The 27186-nt window shown below is 39.7% G+C and overlaps 1 protein-coding gene across 3 annotated transcripts in view; it reads left to right on the forward strand.

Annotated features, from left to right (window-relative positions):
* The window catches only part of TOX (thymocyte selection associated high mobility group box), a 310418-nt gene that overhangs the window by 160214 nt on the left and 123018 nt on the right, over positions 1–27186 (forward strand). For all 3 annotated transcript variants that reach the window (XM_040487734.1, XM_040487733.1, XM_040487735.1), the window contains one exon: positions 19132–19374. In XM_040487734.1, coding sequence (XP_040343668.1) covers positions 19132–19374 — 243 coding nt within the window. The remainder of the gene's footprint in view (positions 1–19131; positions 19375–27186) is intronic.

Here is a 27186-nt window from a genome sequence, read left to right on the forward strand (position 1 = left end):
GGGCTCTTTATTTTTAGACACTTAAAGACCAGGCCCTTTAATCCAGTGAGGACATTTAAAGCCAAATTATAACTGCCCCAAAGTGCGAGCATAACATAATGTGTAATAACAGTGTAAACGAAAATAAATGAATCAATGAAAACAAGGGAGAATTCATAGGAGCATTTTGTAGACTTGAACTTTTTTTTTTTTTTTTTTCCTGGAAGAGCAGCAAAAACCATGGCAGTTTGAAGTTTCATGTATCAGTAACTGTGGTGTAAACCCTAGCACGGGAGTTTTCAATGCCTGCAAAGCTGTCCAAAGGGATTTGATAACGGGGATGGGTGGGGGAAACAGAGAACAAAAATAAAACTTGGATTTTTCTTCATGCTGCTTGTCAGTGAATTAATCTAATGTATATGTGAGGGGTGCACTTCGTGAAGCTTTGAAATTTCTTCGAGCACAAAATGTCTCGTGCTTAACTCAAAACAGAGGCAAGCCTGCCTCTCCATGAGCTTTGCATTTAGAAGTCATTATGATCACTGCCTTCTCTGGCAGACATTCTGGAAACTACACTATACTGTTCAGACGAGAAGGTCATCCCTGAGTTCAAAGATCCGGACTCCATTTCCTTCCATTCAACTGAGTTGATCACTTTCAGGATACCTTTGGTAGGCTGAGCGTTGCATTTAGAACTCTCACTTCACAGAATTCATTCAGCTAAGTAGCCTCCGAGATCCATAGGTAGTTCTGAATAGGACTGTTTGATTAAAAAATGAAAAATGTTACTATTAATTTTCTTCTAACCATCAATCCCCAAACTGTACTGACAAGTTTAGTATTACGATTAGATTAAAGTAACCCAGTATCATCTCTTTGGTGCCTTTAGGGTTTTGAAGTGTAAGGGCTAATTGAATTTGTTTGAAACAGTGGAAACACAAACCCAATAAATGATTGCTGCTATAAAGCAACTGCTCCATTTCAGAGAATCATTATGTCTGTCTTAAAGACTTTTGGATAAAGGATTGGAAATCCAAAGCATATACATCATAACAACTTGGCTCCTTAGATTTTTAAATTCAAGTTACGATGGATACTATTAAGCCCTGACTAAAATCAAACAACCAACATTAATTATTTCTTTTAATATTCCAATCAGGAGTTACTAAGAATGTTTTAAATACCAGTGAGAACATACATACATACATATATACATACATACATACATACATACATACCAGTGATAATTTATGAAAGAGTAAAGAGCCCCAAATACTTTCTGCGCTTTGTAAAAATATGGCAGGTTTGTGTGCCCGAAGCAAACTATTTTTTAATAATGTAGCACATATAAAAATGTTTCCAGAGTGTGCTCTTTTAAAAATTAGACTAATGCAAGATAATACATACTCTAGGGGGGAATAAACTTTGCAAATTACATAAGTTGAATGGCCTTAGCTAAATTTTACGCTTAACGTTCCTTTTGTTTACTGTAATATAGTGTGTCCAAAAATTCATTACCTGGTATTCTTTTAGGGAAGCTTCATCAATGTATCCCTTTTGGCAACCATAAATAGGATTTTAGTCATCTTACAGGGAAAAAAAAATAGTTTTATTCCTTTTCCTACATAACATCAAACATCTGCATAGTTTAGTGATCCAAGATAACTTGCCTCGTAGCATTACTCAACAATTATAATTCCTGTTCAATCTTCAAATCAGTACATGCTTTGGGACTTACCGACTAAGTTGCTAAGTAGCAACATATGGTATACTACTGCTCCTGTGATGTTGCTGGGAGCAAATAGCATAATTCTAAACTTGAAATGATTTTTATAGAAAGCCAATGCTGGAATGGCTCCAGCAATGGAAGCACACTGTAAAAATTAATGCTATTCTTTTAGACAGTCCCAAAGGGCTCTTCGGTGCTATCTACTACATGCCTTCTATACCTCTGAAGCTAGTGTACACAGATCCTTAAAATTCTTTGCATATCATTCTGTAATTGATAGGCAGCTTTTAAATTGTGTACTACCTTATAATAAGCCTGACAACTATGCAATAAAAACCCATGACATTTCCACTTCTCCCTAGCTCCATTCTTGGAATATGGGCTATTTTCTCCTCTAATAGCTAGCTGTGAGTGTGCTGGCCACTCAGTACTTTAATTTAAATACCACTTAACCTTTTTTTTTTTTTTTTTTTTTTACCTTTGAGTGCATAGAATTTGAAGCATGTGATGCAAGACTTCTTTGTGTGTTTCTAGGCCCCGGCTAAGGGCGGACCATGTTGCTTGTTATCGCATGAGCTTGCAGATCTCCTCCCAAGTAGTTTGTGACAAAATGGGAGCATGTTAAAGAAAGGAAAGCCAGATGTGAAGTGTGGACAACAGTCCTTCATAAAGTCACTTCTTTCTCATTTTTAACTCGTCATGTCTGATTGACCAATATGGCGGAGTAGAGAACAGCAAGGCAGGGGGGATCTGGCTCCCCACCTTAGCTCTCACTCTTCCCTGGAATCTTCCAAACCCACTCAACTCTGACTCACATGCCCTGAGGCCCCTTTCCTTGAAAAACTCAAGCCCCTGTCTCCAGCCCCTAGAATTATGGTACCTTCAGTAGCTCCTTATATGTGATTCTACTCAAGATATAAGTGTTCATTTCAAGTAAATACATCAAAGGAAACAGAAGAGGAATCTGGTTCTCTTGATTTAAACTATGTCACCAAGGTTATTTGTTTGTGTTTATTTTTTTTTCTTTGAATCCAATCTTTTTTTTTATTTATTTGTGTTTCATTTTGAATATGTGCCATTACTTTGTCTCCTTCTTTCTTTCTCTATGGCAGTTTCCAGAATATCATTTTCTGTTTTCTGTTCTTTCTAAGCTTCCCACTCACACTGGTGACATTTTCTCCAGTTCTCTGGATGCAGAAACATTCTCATGCATGCCTCTGTTGGGGTACTACGTGAAAAAGTTTGAGAAGGACTGATCTTTTTTATGCAAGAAATAATCACTTGATGGGGGAATCACAAGGTTTTTATGGTGTCAGGTCATAGAGAAGCTTAATGCTCAAGACAGTTACTTGACTGAACCATATTTTCAATAAATCACTTCCTCCTTGACCTTGGCTTTTACTCTGCTAAACCATTTCCTTCTGTTTGGTTTCCGTCCTTACTTCCTTGCTTGCTTTATTCCTTCTCTCCTCCTTTTCCTCCTTTCTTCTTCTTTTTTTTTAAATTTTTTTAGTGTTTCTTTTTGAGAGAGAGAGAGAGAAAGAGAGAGAGAGAGAACGAACAGGGGAGGGGCAGAGAGAGAGGGAGACACAGAATCCGAAGCAGGCTCCAGGCTGTGAGCTGTCAGCCCACAGAGCCCGATGCAGGGCTCGAACCCACAAACACATGACCCAAGCCAAAGTCGGATGCTTAACTGACTGAGCCACCCAGACACCCCACTTGTTTCTTCTTCTTACTCTCCTTCCTTCCTCCTTATTTCCATGAATACCTATCCTTTAAACTTGAACCAATTTTTATGGTTAATTCTGAGCATCACAGTAAGCCTGAAGTATTAAATGTCCTGACCTGAGATCTGATTTTGGATTATTTTCAGTTTGTGCAGGTTTCCCTTTGCTTCTTTTCTTTTCCCCCACAGAAATCCTGTCTCTTACCTGGTTCCTCAAATCTCAAGATGAAAAAACACAATAATCAGGGCACATGGGTGGCTCAGTTGGTTAAGCATCTGACTCTTGATTTCAGCTCAGGTCATCATCTCATGGTTCGTGAGTTCGAGTCCTGCATCAGGCTCTGTGCTGACAGTGCAGAGCCTGTTTGGGATTCTGTCTCTCCCTCTCTCTCTGCTCTCCCCCATTCATCCTCTCTCTCTCTCAGAAATAAACAAACATTTAAAAATATGATGATAAAATAGATGCAATATTATTTTTTTCCTAGAATCTTAAAACTGAGCATTTAACACATTCCATATCACGTATTTTGAATATAAAAGTCGAAGGGCGTCTAGATATTAAGGGCAGCCCGCTCATGTGAGTTTCAGGTTTGATTTCTAACTCCACTTGGCTCCTGTTCCTGACTGCAGCTCAGACTCAACATAGTAATTCATCAAATCAACATTCATCACCTCCAACCTACTCCCTCACCCCTCAAGCTTTCTTATTTCCTGTATTGTCTATAGTCGTGAGAGGTAGCACCGCTCTACACAGTCACCAAGACACCAAGAGCGTCTCCCTTATGACTCAACCCTGAGTGAATCTCAGATAGCGTTGATTCTGCTTTTGAACCTGTCTCTTCTTTCCTTCTACGTAATTACTGCCTGAGACCCGGGCTTCAGAGTTTCTCATTAATTTCTCCCACGTCACCTCACTTCCACCTTTCCATTTCTCCTCTTCCTGTTGCCGAATGCTCCGTGTCTCTTCCCTCTTCCACGCCTCTCTAGTGTGTAGTCGGAGTTGTCGATGTACATGTTCGTCCCTCTGTGGCCTGTAGCGAACTTGTAGAATTGGTACCCACTTCCTCGTCTTGCCCACATGATTGCAAGCTCTTGAAAACAGGGCTCACCCTGGTTTCTCCCTGTATCTCCTGTGCCTAGAGTGTCTGACATCAGAAGTATTGTTTGTTAAAAGATGAGTTGGTGATTAAAATATTTTGCGTACATTTAAAAAAAAATCATATGAGCTCTTTGAGTCTTCTACTTGCGGTGACTTTTCAGTGCTGCACTGAAGCCGCTTAGCAATTCTGGCCCTGCTCATTTCGTTCCAGTAGCTTCTCTGCATCCGGGCGCCATTGCCTCGACACATCAACAAAAGGCACCAGCACTCCCGACTCGCAGCGAATCACTTCAAGTACAGGACTCAAAGAATTAATGTGATAACAAACTAGATCATAATAGGCAGTTTTTCCTACAATAATATTGTGTTCCTGTTTTTCATAAGCAATCCAATGGCCATGGAACCAATAGGATTCTCCAAGTTCTTTTTGTACATTAGTTTCTTAAATCTACTGTTAGAATTACAATGCAAACATATTAAAAACAATATATTTTTAATTACATGTTTTCTAATGAGAAAATTCTCTAGGTTAGAGTATAAATGAGGTATGAAAAAAAGGGCCTAGAAAGCATAATATTTTAACGAGCATTTTTGGAAAACACACACACACACACACACACACACACACACACACACACACCTCCCTTGACTACGGGCCATAAAATTTCCGTGATTGTGACATAAATTTCAACTATAAATTAGACCAATTACTTCTAGATTGGTTCCTTTTGGCAGAAATTTCAGGAATAAAGTCAACTTGACTTTTTGACCGTTGACCCAATAAAATGGCAAAGCTGCCATGCTTTGAGTAATCTAGTTAGCCCAACAAAGTCTGGCATCTTAACAAGCCCAAACTAGTTACTCAAACCAGTCTTCAGTGTAACATTCAAATGATTACTCTGCGCAGTCCCGGAGGTATTCATTACAGACAAAATTGCTCTTGTTGCCTTGCATACAAGCTGAGTTTTCAATGGGAAATGAAAGGAAGCCTGGAAAAATAGGCCACCTAATTAAGTTAAACTACTCTAGCATTTGGCTTGACATCTTCATTACTCAAAATTAAAAAGATGCTTCACTTGAGCACACAAGTTACTATTGTTTATGTTGTTTTCTTCCTAAATTGGCTTCTTACATGGAAGTCTGTTTTTCAGAATTATATCTTGAAAGAGCTTGCATATTTCTTACAGTTTATAAAAATGTCTTAATAGCTGTATGGATTCTGAACACGGGCGCCATACAAATATATATCTTGGGGCTCTTGATGGCCAAACACACATCAGTCTTTCTGCATATTTTCTTGATCATTTACATATTGGTATGACTGAAATTTAGATGATTTTTTTAGCCACCCAGTCTTTATTATTATTATCATTATTATTATTAGTGGGGTATTGACTCTGTTGGCTGTAAATGATCAGTTACATGAGAAATATGATTCCTCAAAAAAAAAAAAATTTTTAAGGAGACCATAAGATTTAAACTGAGATTCATTTGTCCAGTAGAAGTGTTTTATATCAACCTCTCTAGCAGAGCTATTTTGGGAAATTTTCAAACATAAACACATGTAGAGCACATCTACTGATTGCCAGTTCCCACTCATTGACACTAATGAGGCAGCTGACAGGTTAAATGTTGTGTGTCATATACATTTCCAAGCTGTGGGATTTGTGAATATAAGACTCATTTTTTATTTCACAGAATGAATGTTTGTTGCTGAGTATGCTTGTGAATTTTATGATAATTGTTTAATAGTATGTTTTTTTAAGGCATTAGGGAAATGCATTTCAGTGACAAAAACTCTGAATGTATCTGAGTGGAATAGCGTTGGTGGTAAGAACAGATTCTCAAAAAAACATTGAGCTTTGTTTGGAGGATGGTGTGTTCAATGGTCCGCTGTTAAGTGACACCAAAGCATTTTGGCGCAGGGAAGGGTGCTATGTCTCCAGGACACTGCCTGACGAGTTCTACAGGTGCGCTTGGTACGTTTTGAACGTAGCCCATCGGCTTGTTCAAAATTGTATTTTGTGGATTTGCTCTCCAGCATGTGAACAATTATGAAAAGCTAGATGATCCTTCCTGTGAAGTTTTGCAGTGTAGAACTTGCTAGATTTTTCGTCTGGCACGTATTACAGTAAACCTGTCACTAAAGAATGTCTACAAAATAGGTATGGTATTTCAAGTTAAGAATAGTAACATGTTGAATGATGTCATCTGTCTATGCCAACTCCATTTTCCAAGGCACTTAAAGATTGTTCGAAACAAACACTAACATTTAATCGCACCAGTACCTCAGATAGAAACGATTTTGCCCATTTTTAGCATCAGAACACTGAGGCTTGGAAAAGCTGAGGTTTTTGCCACCCACCCGTATCTCTCCTGAGACCTCCTTCTTCATATCCTCATCTGCCACCTAAACACCTTTAAAAAGCATCAAGTTTCCCTTTGTAGTTTCAGTTCCTCGGTTTTGGAACAGACTTAGCTAGACTTCCCAGAAACACAGGTTTCAGTTTAATCTTTATGTCTATCCGTATTTTTTTTTTTTTCTCTCTCCCCCTGTTGTTTTTTTTTTTTTTTTTTCTGATCTATGTTATTTCACAGTTTGGATATAAAAACGTATAACTATAGCCCTAGTGGTTTGAAATTAATTGGTGCCTGTCTTGGAAAATATTCTCCATACATTCCTTGCTGCTTATACGTTATAATTGTTCCTGTCGCAAGCAGAGTCAAGCAAATGACATCTTAGTCCCACCATTGTATTATTCAAATGGAAGAGCCTGCTCTGAAACTCACAAGGACTCTCAAGGTCATTGTTTAGGCCAAACGTTATCGACTTCTTGTATGCAGGCTTCCCGGTATGCACCTGGGGGGGTCTCCTTGCATTTCAGAAGGCCCTCCTTCAAGAAGGGCTAAACGTACTGTGAGTTGCAATTGTCTGAAGGCACGAAGCAGAGTGGCCTAGGACGAATGGGGTTCAGGGCAGGTAATAGGATTGCAGGGGTGGGTCGGGGCTGGCCGCCCCAGACACAAGTTGGCCTCAGGGAAGCCTGAACTCCTGGATACTGTGACTACTGAGCTGTTTATTTCTTTTGCTCTGACTTCATTGAAACGTCTTGCTTGTCAAAATGATGGTAAGTTGTCGTGGGAAGCTTCTGCTTGACTAGAAGTTTAGGTTAGCGCTCCCCGACCCCCACGGTAATGAATGAACTAGATCCATAATAATAATAAAAGCTGTCAGTTGGCAGTCCCCTGTGTCTGGCAAGGAACTCAGCAAAAGCTTTGCATACATTATCTCATTTAATCCTTACAACAGTTCAGTGAGGATGACAGAGGTACAGTGCTTGGCCAAACAGCAAAAAGCTAGTAAGTATCAGAGCTAAGATTCTGGGCTAGGAAAGCCTCGTGCCCCAGCCAAATTCCATCCTCGCTCAGCTAGCCTTTGTTTTATTGTAGAACGTCAAGGTCGGATGTTGACGGACTAACCTCAGCCACCTCGTTAGTACTGAGAGAACTGCTCTGTTCTGTTACACGTGTGAGAATATTCTGAAAAATATTAGGGTGGACCAAATGAAATTGCCAATTTCCATCGTTTACCTACAAAAGCAGCAATTTCATAATCTAACTTCAGTTTCATGTCTCCTACTCGTTCAAACACATATAAAAGCTGTACAAAGGTGAGGTGCTTTTGCGGTCCCTGTTTCTTTTATTCATTTATCCAGGGCGACGATTCCTTCCTTCCCTTCCTTTCTAGTCTTACCCACCCCTTTCTCACCACTTCTGTCCTGTTTCCTCTGTCTTCTCACAGCTCTTCTTGTCCAGGGCTGGTACACTTTTCCCGCCCTTCACACTTTTCCTTTCTTCCTCTGGGCGGTAAATAAAGTACGAGGCTTCCCACAGAAGACCCTTCCGGCTACTCTTCCCCAGGGATCCCACTTCCAGGTCACTAAACTGAGGAAATTGTCTCCAGTTGTTCAACTTTTTTGTTTCTTCCATGTCCCTGTCTTCAGCTCCACTTGGGTAAGCTTGTTTTCTAGCAGAGACTAGAGGACGTAAGATGATCCTCAAATATCTAAGGATCCACTTAGAGTTGATTCCTGGTAAAAGATCCAAAGAGTAGGAATTGCCTCTGAGAGGCTGGTGGGTAGAAACAGGAACCCCCCTTTCCTGGCTCCCCTTGATTGAGGGAGGAGACAAACCAAGAGCACAGACCATCTGTGCACTTTTCCTCCTCTGCTGATCTGGCTTCTTTGTGAAGAATGTGATTTTACATCCCCAACACTTACTGATTTCCACGCAACAGGCAAAAATGAGAAGAGTGGCCGTAAACACATACACCATGTATTGTTAAGTGTACGTATGAAATATGTACATATAAAAACAGGCCAGCACTCAGTGCTCAATTCCACGCTGGCTGCCGGCATGTGACTGAGCAAATAGAACTTGACCAAAAATCAATTTAACACAGGTTGTTTTTTTTTTTAAAAGAAAATTTATCAAAGCTTAAAGGCTGTATGTGGTGTTGCATGGTATATTAAAACCCAGTGCATTTTATTCAGTTATTACATGTAAAAAAAAATAAATCTGTAATGATGCTATCACTGTCCTCTAGACCCACCTCGTTCTCTAAGTCCAAGCAAATCATTTCACCTCTTTGCACATCATTTTCCTTAACTGCAGAGGGGAGGCATAATCTCCAGGGTTTTCTCTGGGATTCCACTTGAGCATAAATATAGAACTCTAGAACAATACCCGAAGGGGGAAAAAATGCATAAGGTTATTCATCACAATGTGTCTCATAACAGAAAAATCAGAAACCCTAAATATTTGGTAATAGGGAATCAATAGGATAAATTATGGAACATGCACACGATGATATGATGTGCAGCCATTTAAACAATAATGTAAATGATATTTATTGGCACGAAAACACATTCATGATTCGTTTTCAGTGATCAGATTATATTATGTGATGGAATAATAAAATAATATAAATAATAATGTAGCAAACAATTTATTGATTGCTCATAGGAGCCAGTATATTACTCAAATTATTTATATTATCTCATTCATCTCATTTAATGATGATTACCCTTAATGAATTGAATACAAATGTCATCCCTATTTTACAGATTTGGAAACTGAGGCTTAGAAAAATTCAGTCCCTATACCTACTAAGAGATCAGCTGAGATTTTCATATCGTGTTTCTACCTTCAAAATCAGAGCTCTATGATCTGACTTAAAAACCTAAAATGAAATGGCAAATATGGAGTATATACAAAATCTTGAAAGACATGCATTTTTTTTAAATGTTCATTTATTTTTGAGAGAGAGAGAGAGAGAGACACAGAGTGCGAGTAGGGGAGGGGCAGAGAGAGAGGGAGACACAGAATCTGAAGCAGGCTCCAGGCTCTGAGCTGTCAGCACAGAGCCTGACACGGGGCCCGAACTCACGAACCACGAGATCATGACCTGAGCCGAAGTCGGACCCTTAACTGATTAAATCACCCAGGCGCCCCAAAAGACGCACATGTTTTAATAGTGGGTTTTTTTTTTTTTTTTCTGAGTGGATGGACTAACAGTGATTTCTTTCCATAGGTATATATTTTTCTGGTTAACATGGATTATTTATAAAATAAAGCAAAAAAAAAAATGTTGAACTGAATCTCAGAATGTATGAACTCAATGTGAGAATTCAAAACATCTGAAAAACTAAAAACAGTATAGCTGCGTTTGTACATAAAATTGTGTGCTCAACAGTGAAATTTCAATGTTTTAATTACCCTCTTAAACGCTCAGTACAGAATGACAACTTGTTACCAGAGGAGCATCCTTGGGCCCCTATTAGGGTTTCAGAAGTGACTCCTGCTCTTAATCTGTTCTTCCTAATCATTCCTGTGTGCATTGTAGCTTATGGGGGGCAGGTGGGAGGGGTACGTTATTTATTTCCCAGAAGCTTGTTTTTTGTGTGTTTTGGGGAGAATTGCTTTGTTTTGTTTTGTTTTTTTAACCAAAGGGGAGGCCCATATGACAACAGCCCACAACACTGGTTTTAAAGTATCCCCTAGTGGGGCGCCTGGGTGGCGCAGTCGGTTAAGCGGCCGACTTCAGCCAGGTCACGATCTCGCGGTCCGTGAGTTCGAGCCCCGCGTCGGGCTCTGGGCTGATGGCTCAGAGCCTGGAGCCTGTTTCCGATTCTGTGTCTCCCTCTCTCTCTGGCCCTCCCCCGTTCATGCTCTGTCTCTCTCTGTCCCAAAAATAAATAAACGTTAAAAAAAAAAAATTTTTTTAAAATAAATAAATAAATAAATAAATAAAAAAAATAAATAAAATAAAGTATCCCCTAGAAATGTGACTCGGAGACTCACGTAGGCCCCCAAACGGTACTGAGAGGAAATAAATGTTCCCCATTTCAGTATCATTAATAAAGTGTGGCAGGAGAAATGCCTATATGTAAATGCTAAGAACTTTTCTGGAAGTCTGTGGAGAAGTGGCCTCAGCACCAGCCCTGATTCACAGAAGAGTGTTGGACTACTTTGCCCTCCCCATCCCCGATCTGAATGTGCTTGGCTCACTGCCCCAGGACCCCTGAATCCTCAAAGCTTCAGCCTATTCATGGAATCAAAGCTCACCCAGTCCTGGCCCTAAGAGCCAATGAGAGCCATTCGCTGGGGCGGCCTCAGGTCAACCTCAAGTTTTCTGGTCTCATTCAGGCTTTACACACTGGGTTTTCAGTTATGAAAAAAACATAATCCAATAAAAACCAGTCCCAGTAGAGGACTGACTTGGGCTCAGGACCCCCAAGTTTGTTTTGGTCAGTAGGGCCGATCTTGCCCTTGAAGTTTTCTAAGAGTTGAAGACGTGACTTTGCTGTCGAATCTCCCTGCCGCATTGTCCAGACTCGCTCATTTGTTGGTTTTATGATCCTCCCGCGATCACGTAGTGCATTTCTGCGCAAGTGTCTGATATCCAGGCCTTGTTTTTTTTTTTTTTTCCTGATATCCAGGGTGAATCTGCTTGTTACGATCCCTTCATCATCCCAGCTTCAAGTAGTTCTACTTCCGTTTACACTTGATTCCAACACGCTCTTTATTGGGAGCCTAAGTTTTTAAATATTTTCTGACTCACCTCCCTCATAACAAACTGCATCTCAGAGTTCTCTGTATCTCAAATCCCACTCTGGAGGATGCCTTACGCATAGTAGGTACACAACAAATGCTCTGAGGCGCTTGTGGCCTTTTGCTTATTAGCACAGGTCACAAAGATTAATGAGCGTAAATAAAATAAATTTTGTACTTTTTACCAAAAAAAAAAAAAATTGCACTTTGATAACTGTTGCTTGAAAAATTAGCACATTGTGTGTTTTTAAATGAAGATGATTTATTGCTATTGTCTAACATGTGAGGAAAGACAAAAAAATTGTTTGCAGGATCATTGGCTTGAACACATCAATGGCACTGTTGGACAATTCTTGCTGAGTGTTAAGATGATTTATGTAACAGACCGAAGCTTTCCACAGTAATACATTATAGTCTCAAGCTATCAGCCCTTGTTCCTGCAGAGACAAAAGAATCTGAAAAATACCTACTTTTGAAGGTCTTCTCAAAAGAAATTGGAGCTAATGTTGATGCTGTTTAAACTCTTTCGAGAGAAATCACCATTACATGCAATGTCTTAACTTCTGAAAGCACACACAGGAAGTTTATCATTTTTCTTTTTGAAAAAACTCATTTTTCGAATAAACTCTTCAGTTTACTCTCCTTTGCATTTAGTTCTTTGAATCATGCAACAAGAATTTTCAATAAAGGATGAAACATATTTAAACATTGGTATTTTTCTATCCTGAAATTTCGGGAATTATGTTACAGATTAAAAATTAAGGCGTTCTATAGATGTGTGATGGCAGTGCTATTTATTTATCTTTCAAATAAAGATCTATATGAGAAACATATTTTACAATGTTATAACCATAGCCATATTTTTAGTATATGCATGATTGCATGAAGCCATCACATAATTTAAAGGTATGTACAAGATGATATCTTTTGAATTCTTCTGAGTTATGGGACTTCTTGTCACCAAAGATTGAGTGCTCTGTATAATGATTGCAATGTGTGGACAGAGACCCACAAAGACAAGACCCCTCTGGTAGGGAAACCAGATTTTAAAAAGAGAAGAAAAGGCAAAGTCCAGAAGAGAGTTCCCATTATTTTTTCCTGGTCAGCATATATGAACACTCTACCTAGATGGTATGAAAACATGAATTCTCTGTAGTCAAAAGAAAAATCCTAATTAACATCCCACTTCCAGATGCAGTCATGTAGGATAAGAATAAAAAACAAGAACAGGCTGTAGCAAAAGGCAATGTGGATTGCAGAAGGAGAAAATGTAAACAGGATACCCGGGTCATGGAATATGTTAAGCAATATGATTAAAAAGGAATGCGAGTATGTAATTAAACAGACAGGGGGAATGAGATCTTCCAGAAACCAGGTGAGAAATTTCCTTTCCCTTGTCATTAAAATAGGGGTCCTGGGAGGGTTCAACAGGGGCAGGGGTAATGGCTTTAGCCAAGTGGCTAAAAAAGCGTCCAAACAGGTCAAATCAAAAGAGATTGGAAGGATCCTCTGTTACTTCCCTGTGACCCAGTCTCTTGGTTCAAGTCTCAAAAAAAGCCGTCTGATTAGCAGTTTTACCTCCTTGCCAAGAATCTCCCGGTGAAGACAGCCTTTCCATAACACAAGGCAGTATGTTAGCAAGGATGGCTTTTGTTGCAAATTTAGACACTGAAATTGTGGTTCCCGAGTTCATTGGCCTTTTCCCCGGGTCAATAGGAGTGGAACTGTCAGGAAGCCATCAGTCCGGGCTGCGGGTCTGCCTGCGCAGTTCCCGGAAAGAGCAGAGTTGTGGCCCTCTGCAGGGATAAGTAGGTGTCCTGCGAGCTTTTCAGCAGCCCTCACCTGCTTGCTGGTTCCCCCTATCATTTTATTCTTTAATTTCAAAAATGCAATTTCATTCCATTAAGATAAAGGCAAGACTTTATCTCAGCTACTTAGGAGGAGCACTGGAATGAACGCGTTACGTATGAATGGGGCTATAGTTTGTTTCAGTGTGAGTTCTGTTCAATGGCAAATACACCGAAATTCCTTTATAATGATGTCTAAACCCTCTCCTCTACTGTCTGTCGTTGTTTGTTTTCTTGGACATGACCCATTCCACGACATGTATAGACCCACTTAATAATAGCTGTAGCTATGCTAAAGCTGCCATTTATCAAGCTGCCATTATTAACGTTCTGTGTGGCAGACATAGATTAGTAGGCTTTTTACCTACCTTATGTTTTCGCTTTCAATGCTCAACAGAACCCCATGAAGCAGGTTTTGAAACAGGCTCACAAAGAGGAAGAAATCAGCCCGAGAACCCACACTAATAAATGCTTCAGAGCACCTAGATGCAGTTCCTATCTTCTGGACTCCAGAGCCTCAGGTCCTTCCAGCACGCTCTTGGCTGTTCTTATCAGTCACTGAAGGAATCATTATGAGTACTCTCAACTGACCCCCAAATCTATAATTTTTAATAATTTTATAATTTTTAATTCTATATTTTTATAATTTTATAAATATATATTTATAATATAATTTTGTAATTTTTAATACTACTTTAATGTTTCCAACGGTCCCTTTGTGGCCTTGAAAAGTTCCTACGTATTTTGGAATTAGCCAAGCCTTGTGTCAGTACAGCCCGCTTCAAGCCACATTCCATGACTCTTGGCTTCTGTTCCCTGGTCACACAGTAGAGCTGTCATATGCCACATCCCAGCACCAGCGACATGATGAGACTCTCCTGTGTCTAGGACCAGTGAGTAGCTTCAGATCAGAGAGAATCTGGTTAAGTAGCAATAATATAACTTTGAGTTCTTTGAATCATTTACATCGTACAGATTGGCTGTTATTTAGAGCAAATCACTTTGCATACTTGTTTCCAATTTACCTTTCGTGAACCTGGTGAAGAGGCAAAATAAAATTAAAAATCTTGGCTTGGGGGCGCCTGGGTGGCGCAGTCGGTTAAGCGTCCGACTTCAGCCAGGTCATGATCTCGCAGTCCGTGAGTTCGAGCCCCGCGTCAGGCTCTGGGCTGATGGCTCAGAGCCTGGAGCCTGTTTCCCATTCTGTGTCTCCCTCTCTCTCTGCCCCTCCCCCATTCATGTTCTGTCTCTCTCTGTCCCAAAAATAAGTAAATGTTGAAAAAATATATATATTGGCTTGAATTTTGTGCCACTATCCCTGAATAATTTCTCCATGTGTATAGATATTCACCCTTGACTTTTATCATTCCCCGGGGAGAAGGCAAGCTGTATGGCTCAGTCTGCTGGTAAGATTCTGATCTCTAGACTAGAAGGGGTAACAGGCACTGTGAACAGTGATAAGGAATACGATGCCACCTTGAAAGTCCATACCTGTTCTCCAGAATTCTACTCTCGAATCGAGCCCTGTGGATCTTCAGAGGACCTGGGGTTGACTCCTTGGTGGTCTCTAATTCAGGCTTAGAAAACACAAAACAGGGGCGCCTGGGTGGCGCAGTCGGTTAAGCGTCCGACTTCAACCAGGTCACGATCTCACAGTCCGTGAGTTCGAGCCCCACGTCGGGCTCTGGGCTGATGGCTCAGAGCCTGGAGCCTGTTTCCGATTCTGTGTCTCCCTCTCTCTCTGCCCCTCGCCCGTTCATGCTCTGTCTCTCTCTGTCCCAAAAATAAAAATAAACGTTGAAAAAAAAAGAAAAAAAAAGAAAAAAAATTTTTAAAAAAAGAAAACACAAAACAAAACATAGTCCTGTTTCTCATGAAATATGTAAGGGCCTTAGAAAGGATTCTTGGTCCCAAGACAACTGGAGAATGAAAAATACTTGAAACTCATGGCCTTTCTGAGACTTGAAGGAAGGAAATAAGCCCAAGTCAGAAGGGCCCTAAGTCAGTAGACAAGTGTAGTAGGTCCACTGTATCACCCAAGGATGACCTTAACAGAAGACTTTTGGGACTACCCTTCCGCTGCTTTCATCACAGTGTCCCTGTTCCTTTGCTCAGAATACCTTCTCGTCGGCTCTCTACTTACCTGTATAATTCAGCCCTTGCTGCTGGCCAGGCATGGGGCATCAGACCTGCTGTTCCCAAGGGATCCTGATGTGGAGCTGAGGCTTCCATGGGGTCCTTAGCTGATGTTCTACCTGTAGGAGGGACTAGGTTCCAGCCACTTCTGAGAATCCAGGAGCCCCAAACCCACCCTCAAAAGTCCTCTGGGACCTCCGTGTCACTACCGAAGGGCGAGTGCAAGCCATTTCGGGACAGATCAGCAGGCCACACTACCTTGCGCCAGCCTTTCTTGAGCTACTTAAGCTTCCATGTCTGTAGCAGGATAGTTTCGTCTTCCTGACATGCTGAGAGATTAACCTTACATACCGTGTCGTCAGCTGACCAGTGCAAAGTCTGGGGAATACAGGTTATTTATTCAAACCCTTGGAATAAAAGTGATATATCCCCAAATTTCTTGCCTTTAAAAGGTCACCTTAGCTTTCATTCGGTCATTTATGCATTCATTCAGTGATTCATTTGTTAATTCGTTCAATACACACTGAATACCGACTCTAACCAGGCAGCCTCAGGGGGAATAAGGAAAATACTGAACCATATCCTCTTGTAATACATTCCTCCAAAAACTGTGATTTTTCTCTAGTATATAACTTACTATTGTTAAGTCAGACTTACTCCTATTAAGTTTTTAGGAATTAAAATAAAGATGTCATGTCCTAGAAATCAATGTTGAGGAATTAGCTAATTCATTTCCACATTAAAAAAAATAATTAGTAATTAGCCTGGCATTGAGGTTTTTGCAAGTTCTGTGACATTCTGACGTTTATACAATTATTATGATACTTCTCTATGGCATCAATTACACTGTAATAGGCCCCTGGCAAATAACCATATCGTGACTTCTAATGTAAAGAACAGAAACTACCAGGTAACCTTATGTTGTTAAAATCCCTGATCCACGTAACTACCCGTTACCATTTAGGTTGTGGAATCCGTGGTTTTGGTACATAAGTGCATGGATTAAATAACATTAATGTGTAATTACATGAAAATAAACAAGGTAGCTTTGTTAAATTGCAGTACAATTGTTATCGCTGAATGTAAAGTGATACCAATTAAACCTTCCTTTAAAACACCACAAATTAAGATTTAACTACTGGAGAAATGCATGTAAAGCTATGGTATGCCATGGATAGAATATCCCTGAGTACTTTCTGAGGTTTAATAGCATTTATAAAATTAAAAACATCTTTTCCCTTTATCCCTGGCATTAACTGTATGTTACTTAGTGAAGTTTCAAACAGACACCGTTTAATTCTTAAAAGATAAGCATCAACAAGTTCAGCCTTTGAAGTGTTGACGAAAAGACAAATTATGATTTCTTGTGTTCATATAGAGTAAATATTTTAGTGGGATAGGCATTAGCATGGGATTTCGGATGAGGAAAGACCTGATACCGAAGCTAATGTTAATTCTTAAATTATGAAATTTCGTTGATCAAAAACCACTGGGTGTTGGCAACTTGGTATCATTCAGCCTCATAAAATAGTAGCGGTTAAACTGCTTCTATGTCACAGCGTATATCCATCCCTCATATATTCTGAGCTGTTTACCAGCTGAGTCAAAGTTACTTAAATTCTGAGCCTCACAGTTTTCTCTTCAGGAACACAGGATAACGTAGCTACACACAGGACTGTCATTGAGGATTAAGTGAGGACGACATAGTCAAAGGACCCAGTACAGCGCTTTTTACAAAACCAGCATTAATAAAAGTGCTTCCTCTCCCACTTCCCCACTTCAAATCTTTTGTGCTTCTTCTTAAATCAATACTTGTCCCGGGAACTGTTGGTTTAGATCCATAGACTCAAGGTCTAAAATATATCAAGCAAATGAGAATTTAATCAAACTTACAATTTTGACACTGAGCCCTAATGGGCTTTTCAGACAAGAGATCTAAACTATAAACAGGAAGAGCTGGTAACTGATGTTTGAACTTTCAGAGCTGGTGATTTCTTAGCAGAACTTTCGATGTCCAAGAAAACTTATCTGCAAAGATGAATCAAAGCTTGCCTTCACCTACCCCTAGTTTCTAACCCGCGCGTGCCTCTACGTGACCAGATCTGAATTCCAGATGTTCCCAGTAGCGCTTCATTTCATCGTGCCTTCTGACAGCACCTAAACAAATATATTAAAACTTGTACAACATTTAGCAAGTGCAACTCGAAGATTTTCTTTCTGTTAGACAAACAGACGCCATCTGGAAAAAATAACCCCAGGCGCTTGGACGCAGGAGCATGAAGCTTATTGGCTGAACACCCAATGAATACCTTACATTACTTTCTTTGGCTCCTACCCTCTGCCTGCTCATTGCAAATCTTGCACACTTCAGCAGGGTCTGTGCTGTTAGACGAGAAAGTCCTGTTACTCGTGTACTCAAACACTATGAAGACATGCCTAATTTGAAAGATAAGCTTGCAAGAATGAACCGGACCCAGATCGTTTCCTTTTTATTGTAACACCTGCTGCATAAAGGACTACTAGATATCACTCTGCCTTCATATTAACTGGAAACAATATTTTATTGTTCAGTCCCCCCTCACATTTTCAATGTTTACCGCATTCCGTTTCGAACGGGAGTGTCCTCATATAACTTTCCTTCCTTTCTCTTTCCTTTCCCTCCCTATCTCTTGTCTCTAAAGCTGCTTTCCAAAGGGAAAAGCCCCACACATGTTGTTATTTGCCTTACTGATTGACTTTTATTCCTAAATTCATATTATAACAATGTTAGTGTGATTTTGCCTTTCAAATTAGCTGAAAGGAAACTGAATGACTGTAATATTAGTTATCAGCTTTTAGAGGAAAGCCAAATAGATGGGAATTGTCAGAAATCAAGAGAACAATCTTCACTTTATTTTGATGGTATAATCTTCATGGGAAAAAAAAATAGCTTTTAAAGGCTTTTTTTCCCCATATCAAACTTTCTATGCAACCACACTTAGGCGACATGCTTAACTTACTTGTTTGCTAATTATTTTTCTTTTGCCCGTTGTAAACATGCCGCTTTTCAAAACTCTAAAGTGATTTCCCCAGAACTTCTGGAATTCATTTTATGACGTCTCATGACCTGAGCAGTGGGGGGTCCTATGAAACATGTTTGATTACACATTAATTTTATAAATTGCCTTCCTTCCCCCCAATTCCCATGAAAAAGGTATTCAGTTAGATTAAAACTCTGGAAAATTTCAATGGGACCTTTGAAATCAATGTTTGAGTTCAGTTTCTCGGAAAAATAAAACTGCCTGATGGAAGTACTCTTTCTACAAGAAGTGCATATGCCTTTGAGGCATTTTTTTTTCCATGAATAATAGTGAAATGACAGCAGGGTAATCTGCATGTTTGAAATGTCTTGGCCAAATCCAGGATGCTGCTTGTAATAAGATCTGAGGGCTCATGTGTATTTGTTCATGGTGATGAAGAAGATGGGAGTGATAATTTGCAATGATGTCGTTTGTCTTTTCAGTCTTACCCTGGTCCAAGTCTGGAAAGTGAAGACTTCAACATTCCACCAATCACTCCTCCCTCCCTCCCTGACCACTCACTGGTGCACGTGAATGAGGTCGAACCCAGTTACCACTCTCTGTGTCACCCAATGAACCATAATGGCCTGCTACCATTTCATCCACAAAACATGGACCTACCTGAAATCACCGTCTCCAATTTGCTGGGACAGGATGGAGCACTGCTTACTAACTCCATTTCTGTGGTAAGAATCTGCTTACCAATTTGTGGCGGGGGGTGCGGTGGGGGGGGTGGGGAGTGAGGGACGTAGTGAGGGTAAGCTCGACTCTAACGCAAGAAGCTTTAAATTGGAGTAACACAGGATTCTGAAACTAAGCATGAGTTTTTAGCTACGGAGAATGTTCTCCATAGATTCCTAAAGCCATTTTCCATTTTATATTTAATTCAGGGAAAAAAAAATCAATGAATTACATGTTTGATCACTTATATTTATAAGCCAAACTTCTAAATACTATTTGACACTGAATGCCCTGTCATAAAGTTGACAGACTTCTCATCGCAAGGCAGATCCTCACATCTTCTGACCAGGGACTTCTTTTAAACTGGATTTCACTTTATAGAAAGCAAGAAAACAATTTTCCTTTTTTATTTTGGAGGTACAATTCTAGTGATTAAAATTTATCTCCCTCAAAGTGTTTCAATCTATTGGCCCCATTGGCCCTATGAATCTTCAAATGTTCTGTAGTTCTCAAAGTTAGTAGGAATGTGTCTCCCCCAGAAAACTAGCAAAAAGTACATTTCCAGCCTCTACCCAGAAGTCCAGGGATCTGGATTTTTAACAGGCAGCCCATGTTTGAGAAACACTAGCTTATCATAAAATCATTCCTTCTGATTTTTACGTGATCTTAAACCTTAATAACTTCTCTGTCTATATCTCGAGTAGTGAAAAATATTTTCAGTGGTATATTATATGGCCAAGGACAGAGCTCTTTACCATGTCCTCAAACTCTCCCTGAGGTTAACATTGACTTTTAATTAGCACTCTTTGGTTTCCGTTGTTCAATCACTTAACAGTACAAGTAACTCAATTGTCATTTGGGTAAGTCACTGAACAGTGCTGTCATGTTCACAATGAATAAATTGATGAATTTGCTCATATTATATTGTTTCTGATAGGCAGCATTCTTATTATCACTTATCTAAATCATTTGGGGATGTAGCTTTAACTTGAGTGGCTTCGCAAGGTTTTTCTGTTAATCACGAATGTGAAGGGCGGGGGTTGGCAGGCCGTGGGGGTGGGGGAAGAGTCAAAAGAAACCGTTCAGTAGTTTTTGGAGAATGAATCCCAGAGCCTAATGCCATGATAGTGTCTAGATTCTTCTAAGAACTGGCAGCTAGCCCAGTAGCCAAGAGAGGGGAACTCATTCACAGCCCTAATAGTGGCAGAAAACTGCTATCCTCCGTTTTTTAGATTATCTGTTACCTATATAGATTTGTCCTACGAGTACGAGTATTAACTCTGGCTTGATGAAATATAAAATGGATTTTAAACAAATATGCTAAATTTGTAAATCTGAATAATGTACTTCAAAGTGGTCACCTTGAAAAGTCTCATGTCTATTCCTCTTTGGGGTGAGGCCTTCAGACCCAGTTCATGAGTCAGTCAAGTGTCCCAGGGGTTGCTTTTCTAGGCATCAGCTATTCATTAAGAAGGAGAAGAAGAATGCATACAGTATATACAGTACCCGGTCAGTCCTCGGAGCTTTCTCAGGGTGGATGGAGTGGGGCCATAGAAGGGGTGATGAGACGTAATTTAAGTCTCAAAACCCTTTTTCCTTTATATCGTTTGCCTTCTTAGCGTTCCTAGGACTGCCTCAATATACCATTCACTCATTAAGAGACGCTTCTTGGGTATATATGTGCATACATAGGTTGTACATAACATACGTACATACGTGCGTATATTCTCAGTATATATGTGTCGAGGATTTCTCCAGAGTGGCCATAATGGCAATCACACTATCCTTAAATGGCATGCTCAGAACTGGACCTGATCACAGCATGAAATACACCACTTTCCAGGCCCTTCCTCCACTGTGCTTTTGTCTTACTCTATCAGGAACCTCACCTCATCCAAATGTCTTTATGCTTTCTTCACCCAACACAATGTCAAAAACAGGACTTTAGGTATTTTCCCTTCAAAGTGGTATTTCCTTTGGAACTTTTAGCACTGTAGAAAGCAGAGGGGCCCTGTTGGCCTAACCTAAGGGGATAAAGCTCTAACGTGCCATTCCGGTTCTTGGCAGGGTGCATCTAGCAGGATCTTTTATAGAATGGTGAGCCTTCCTGATACCTCCCAGACCACATTCTGAGGTGGACATCCACTTTGCCTACTCTCAGTACTGGCCCTACCATTTTATGCTGTTACGTAAAATGCTGCTCCAACAAATAATCCAAAACTTGGTGAGGCTTTGGATGGGCTTTAGCACTGTCCGATAGAACTTGCTGTGATGATGGCTTTTTTGTTATTCATACTGTCCAATAGCAGTGTTCATTGGCTAGTAGGCACTTTAAATGTGGCTGAGTGACTGAAGAACTAATTTTTATTTTATTACATTTGAATTATTTTACATTTAAGGTAGCCACACGTTCCTATTGGCTACTCTATTGGATAGCTTAGGTCTAGTTAATGTTGATTCTAACATCAAATCTATATTAAACCCATTTTTAAGCCAATGTCGTCTTGGAGAAAGTAGCTTTGGAAATTAAATTTGCTGTATGAATCATCTTTCAAGAGTTGGATCTTTGGCTGGAGTCCAGGAGCCAGAGTCTGATATAGTCTATAGTTGCAGTAGAAATCTAATAAAGTTGGAAGGGCTGACTTTATAGGAGTCTACTAACTCCTCTGAGAAAGAAGGAGCCTCTTCAATACTTATTTTGAGCTAACATGTGTCTAGAATGCCATTCATCAGCATGTACATTTTAAATGCTTACCATGGTCTAAATGTTTCAAAGTGCTCAAATGATCGATATGTTTTAAGCTGGAAGATTTGGCCAAAGACTTCAAAAGCCAAGCGAAGGACCATGGGTTTGATATGATGGATTCATAAAAAACATTGGCTGCTTTCACTCAGGGTGAAAGCAATATGAAAGCAGTATCATGGGAAAATCCTTCTGGCATCTTCCTGGATGGATAGCGGTGGTAAGAAACGAGTTGTGCAAAGTCCATGGAGCCTGTTGTCATAACTCAGGCAAGAGGTGTTGAGGAGATATAGAGGGCGGTGACAGTGAGAACAGAAAGATGGGCTACTAAACTGTTCTCACATCATTCCCAAGTACAAACAGATCTGAAAATGAACAAGCCTTCATATAGCCATATTTTATGTTTAAAAAGCTCTCAGGGGTTATTTTCTTTGAAAGGAACTTTAGGACTTACAGATTATTTTCTTCATATTTCTTGGTAAAAACAAACAAACAGAACTCTTTGTAAAACAAACAAACAAATCAAAAATCTTCCCTAAAAATTTTGCTCATGCCTAATGTGATCTCAAAATTGAACAACCGAACTATTGGTCAGTTTGCCAATCGTTGAAATATACTTATGAATAGTGTACAATTCAGGTCATCAATACTCATATCGACAAGGCAGTAATGACTACAGAAATCAAGATGGAAAATCTGCCCGCCTAGAAATTACAGTGTTCTTTCTGTCAAGACCTGACAGCCTTTCTGTCAAGGTCACCTTCAATAATAAAAGCTAACACCTGTAGATTCTAAATAATAAACTTGTTGTGATTCTTAAAATCCTATGAGTAAGGGCCACCCTAGGCAGACTTATGTATGGGTTCAACTGTCTCCATCTGCATTTTCCAAAATCTTTACAGAGTTATTAAAGCTGAGCTTTTGTTTTTAGCGTGGTGCTCACATCTTGGTGTTAGTATCTTCACATGACAGAAGTTTAGAATTTGAATGACTCACAGGGGTAGAAATATTTTAGTTCTCATTGAAGCATTACGTAGATTATAGAGATTGTAATGTTTAATCTATAGGCATTATCATGTCATATGTTATCTTTCATATCAATTGTTATATGTAATATGTCTTTCCTGAGATTTCATTTTAAAGATAAATTTTCTAGTATCTGCTTGTTCTTATCCCCAGTGGCAACATAAATGATACAATTTTACTGAATTTAAGCATTTCCTACAAATGTCTAATGTATTAGACATAAAAAAATTTAGCCTATAATTAGAAATCAATGTCTGAATGAGTATTATTATCCCAATTTCACAATTGGAAAATGGAAGTTTGGAGTGGTTAAGTGACTTGCTCAGTGGCTCAAGCCACTAAATATGCCAGCTTTCTTATCTAAAAAACAAGGAGAAGGGCACCTGAGTGGCTCAGTCAGTTAAGAGTCCAACTCTTGACCTAGGTCCAGGTCATGATCTTGCAGTTTGTGAGTTCAAGCCCCGTGTCGGGCTCTGCACTGTGGCACAGAGCCTGCTTGGGATTCTGTCTCTCCTTCTCTCTGCCCCTCCCGCACTTGTGTTCTCTCTTTATCTCTCTCTCAAAATAAATTTAAAAACTTAAAAAAAAATAAGGATAAAAATAGCCCTTACCTCATGGGGTTAAATGAACATTCAAGAATCGCTTAGACCAGTTGTTGGCACATAGGAAGCATTATATAAGTTTGTTAAAGAAAATGGGAAAAGCAAGCATGTATGACTCTTTTGGAAGAGTTAAAATGCATAAAACAGAAGATTTTTCCCAAAGAGTTATTTATATTTCAATCCTTAATCTTCTTCACAATTGTTGGCCGGCGGGGGGCTGGGGTGGGAGGGTGGGGAACAATAGTAAGCCTGCTATTAACCAAAGAAGGCTTTATCTTTTACTGAGTGTCCTTATATACCAATATCATTTAAACCAACATCTTTGGGCTAGACTTCCTCCGTTCAAATCCAAGCACCGCCACTTACCAGCTATGTGACCTTGAGCAACTTACATAATCTTTCTGTGCCTCGGTTTTCTTATCTATAACATGGGCGTGATGAGATGTTTAATGAAAGAAGTTATCTGTGAAAATATGTGCCTGTCACACAGTAGGTGCTAGATATATTCAGTGGGAATCCCTTTCTGATCAAAAGGTCACCAGGGTAGAATATCGAGATTGCTTCCTGAAATGTATCATAAATAAATCTATATGGAGGCTGAAACATACATGGGGTGAAATTTCTTCCTTGCCACGTTTCCCAGCACTTCCTTTTTGTACATTCTTGCTGGTGTCACTTTGTATGTTAGCAGTCAGTTGGGACTCTCGCAAGAATTTAGATTTCTGGCTCTTCAAAACAGATTCCATTTTCTTCAAGTCCCTGCTTTCTAAGCCCAACCTATAAAACAGGGCAGACTTTCTATTAGTTATGCTGTCAAACAAGGGCCAGTTAGTTCGGATTCTCTAGGTCCAAGTGACACAGCTATTCATGACCCAGTATGCAAGAGTCCCATTTTTTCTCACTGTTCCCTTGAGTTATTTTGCTAGTGGATGATTGATCAGCCTGCGCTTCTCAGGGAGGGGAATCTCGTCAGAAGAGCACTGGAACGAGAGTCTGGAAGGCCAGGGCCTGCCTTGGATAATAAGCGTGGGCAATGTACTGTACCCCATCTGAAACCAGCAGGATTGGGCTGGATCAGAGGGTCCAGATTACGCTCATTGGAAACAGGGGAAGGCAGGACTCAGCCAGACTGGTGTCACACTTGTTCATAGTTCCTACAAAAGTTCCCTTGAACGAAGGATTCTTACGCCCAAGAAGATGGAAAACCACAGAACTTGTTGATCGCTGAAACCCTTTCCAGGGCTAGCACTCTCCTATGATTCATACTCTACTGACCACACAACTGGGATCCAGAGTCACGACTCGCTCAGCTTTTTACTTCAGTCACTTAGTAATTTTTCCTACCATCACTTTGGCTTTCTCATTCCTCAGTGTTTTACCTGTCCCTCCCAGAGCCTAAATGGTTATTAAGATATTTGAATCTATTGAACAGAACATTTCTTTGAGTGGAAAATGTTGTTCTGCCATTAAGGAGAAAGTGATGTTGCTTTGTGGGACCAGACGGTGTTTTCATGTTGTTAAAGAGAAACTACAGGACTATTTTGGGAGAAAGGTTAAATAAGAAAATGTCTGTATTAAGCATTCAGGGCTCAAGAAAAATCCTTTGATTCCTACAAACTGAAATCAAGAGCCTCTTCTTTTTCTCTCCACCTCTGGCACATTCGCTGCTGGGTTTAATCATGGATTGGTGGAAGGAAATACAACCTTGTATAAAGTCATCCAACCCTCGCTGCCTGGCCTATATGTGGCGATTGCTTGTTCTTTGTGCAGTCAACAGAAGCTCTTTCATACAAAGAAAAACCGTGCAAAGTTTCAGAATGGCCTCACAGAAAGGATTCATTTAGACCTGCGCTTTTTGTGCGTGTGGTTCCTAATGACACATTATAGAAAATTTACAATGAAAAAAGCAACAAAGGAGATTTCAATTTCTTTGAATGCTTCAAATTTCCAGTTCTGGAGTTTAAAATGGAAAAAGATGTTAAAAGGCAATGAAATCGGGGGCGGGGAGGAGGGTGGTTATTTCCCAAATGCCTTATTTTTCCAGGCAACAAAAGCAAGCATAATGTATATACTCAGATTTATTGTCACTTTCAGCATTCAGTCACGCCACACTTTGCATTCGGAGGCCACCGTCCAACTGTTTTGACAACCATCACCTCAGAAGGTGCTGTGGAGGACACACGAAACTGAAGCAGAGGGTATTCCTCTGGGTCTGTAGGAAGGGCTGTACATCAAGGAAGTCAGAGGTATTACAGCGGCATGAATTTCTAATAGGTCGCCATTATGGAAAGGACCACTGGCACATTGAATAATGTAGCTTTCAAAGCCAAGCCGAAAATGTGATTACAGACAATTTGATTGCTGTTTTTAAAATAAATATTTCCAAAATCTTGAGATATTTTATTTCACGTAATGCATCAAGTATGTAACAGTGGACCAGAGCTAAATGTCTTTCAGGACACAAAGGAGCTGATGATGTCAGCCCCATTTAGATATGAAATAATAGAAGCATGTGCTTAAAATGGAATGGATGTCACCGTGGTTTGTTTCTTTCTTGAAAATAAAAAAAATAATAATAAAAAAAAAACAGGAAAAAAAAGCAATAACAAGAAATGATTTTGCCCGCTTTGACAGAAGGGAAAAAAAAGATGAAGAATAATTATTTAGCATTATGCCACAATTCATGAAATGTTTGGCAATTACAGCCTGGTTTGGGTTTTTGTTTCTTTTTTTCACAAATTTTCCTTTTTTTGAATGTTGCAGCACATGAGAGCAATGTATTAAACCACTTTAATGCCGTGAGGACATGGGCTGGTTTTGTTCTTGTTTTTGACCATGTATAATAAAAGTGTGTGGTTTGGGTTTTTTTTTTTTTAATGTCAAATTCCTAATAAGGACAAAAGTAAGTGTTTGTGGTGCAGCCCTTTCTTTGCTCAGAACAGACTACTTTGAATGTGATATCGATAAGTAGTCCAATGGACTCAGTATGTTAATGATTTGGGACCATCTTTTAGGGCTATAATAAAATATTATTCCAAACTGGAGTTCTCCTTAATAGCATCCAGGAAAGGAGCCAATTTAAAAATAACACTTTTCCTTTCTTATGCCAAGTAAGAAAACTCAAGATTGACTTTGTATATAGGGCTTGTTGTACGTTCTCTTCAACCCTTGAGTTCATATGGATGTGTGCCTCGCCCATGCACGGAAGAAGTTAAAAAGCTATAAACCCAGTTATATAATATACAAACTCTGGGAGTTATTCAATCCAGCCTCTTTAATTCCAGCCAGGAGTAAACCTAAACCATTTAAGATATGTGGTTTCCTATCAAAGAGCCAAGATTCCACAATTTTCCTTGGTAGCCTGTTTGTGTTTAATTAACCTTGTAACATTAAGTTAAATTGCAGTAAGAGATTTAGATTCCTTCCAGGAAGTTCCTTATTAAAGT

The sequence above is a fragment of the Herpailurus yagouaroundi genome, unplaced genomic scaffold, assembly GCF_014898765.1.
Source record: "Herpailurus yagouaroundi ecotype Mexico unplaced genomic scaffold, PumYag 165, whole genome shotgun sequence".
NCBI lineage: Eukaryota > Metazoa > Chordata > Mammalia > Carnivora > Felidae > Herpailurus > Herpailurus yagouaroundi.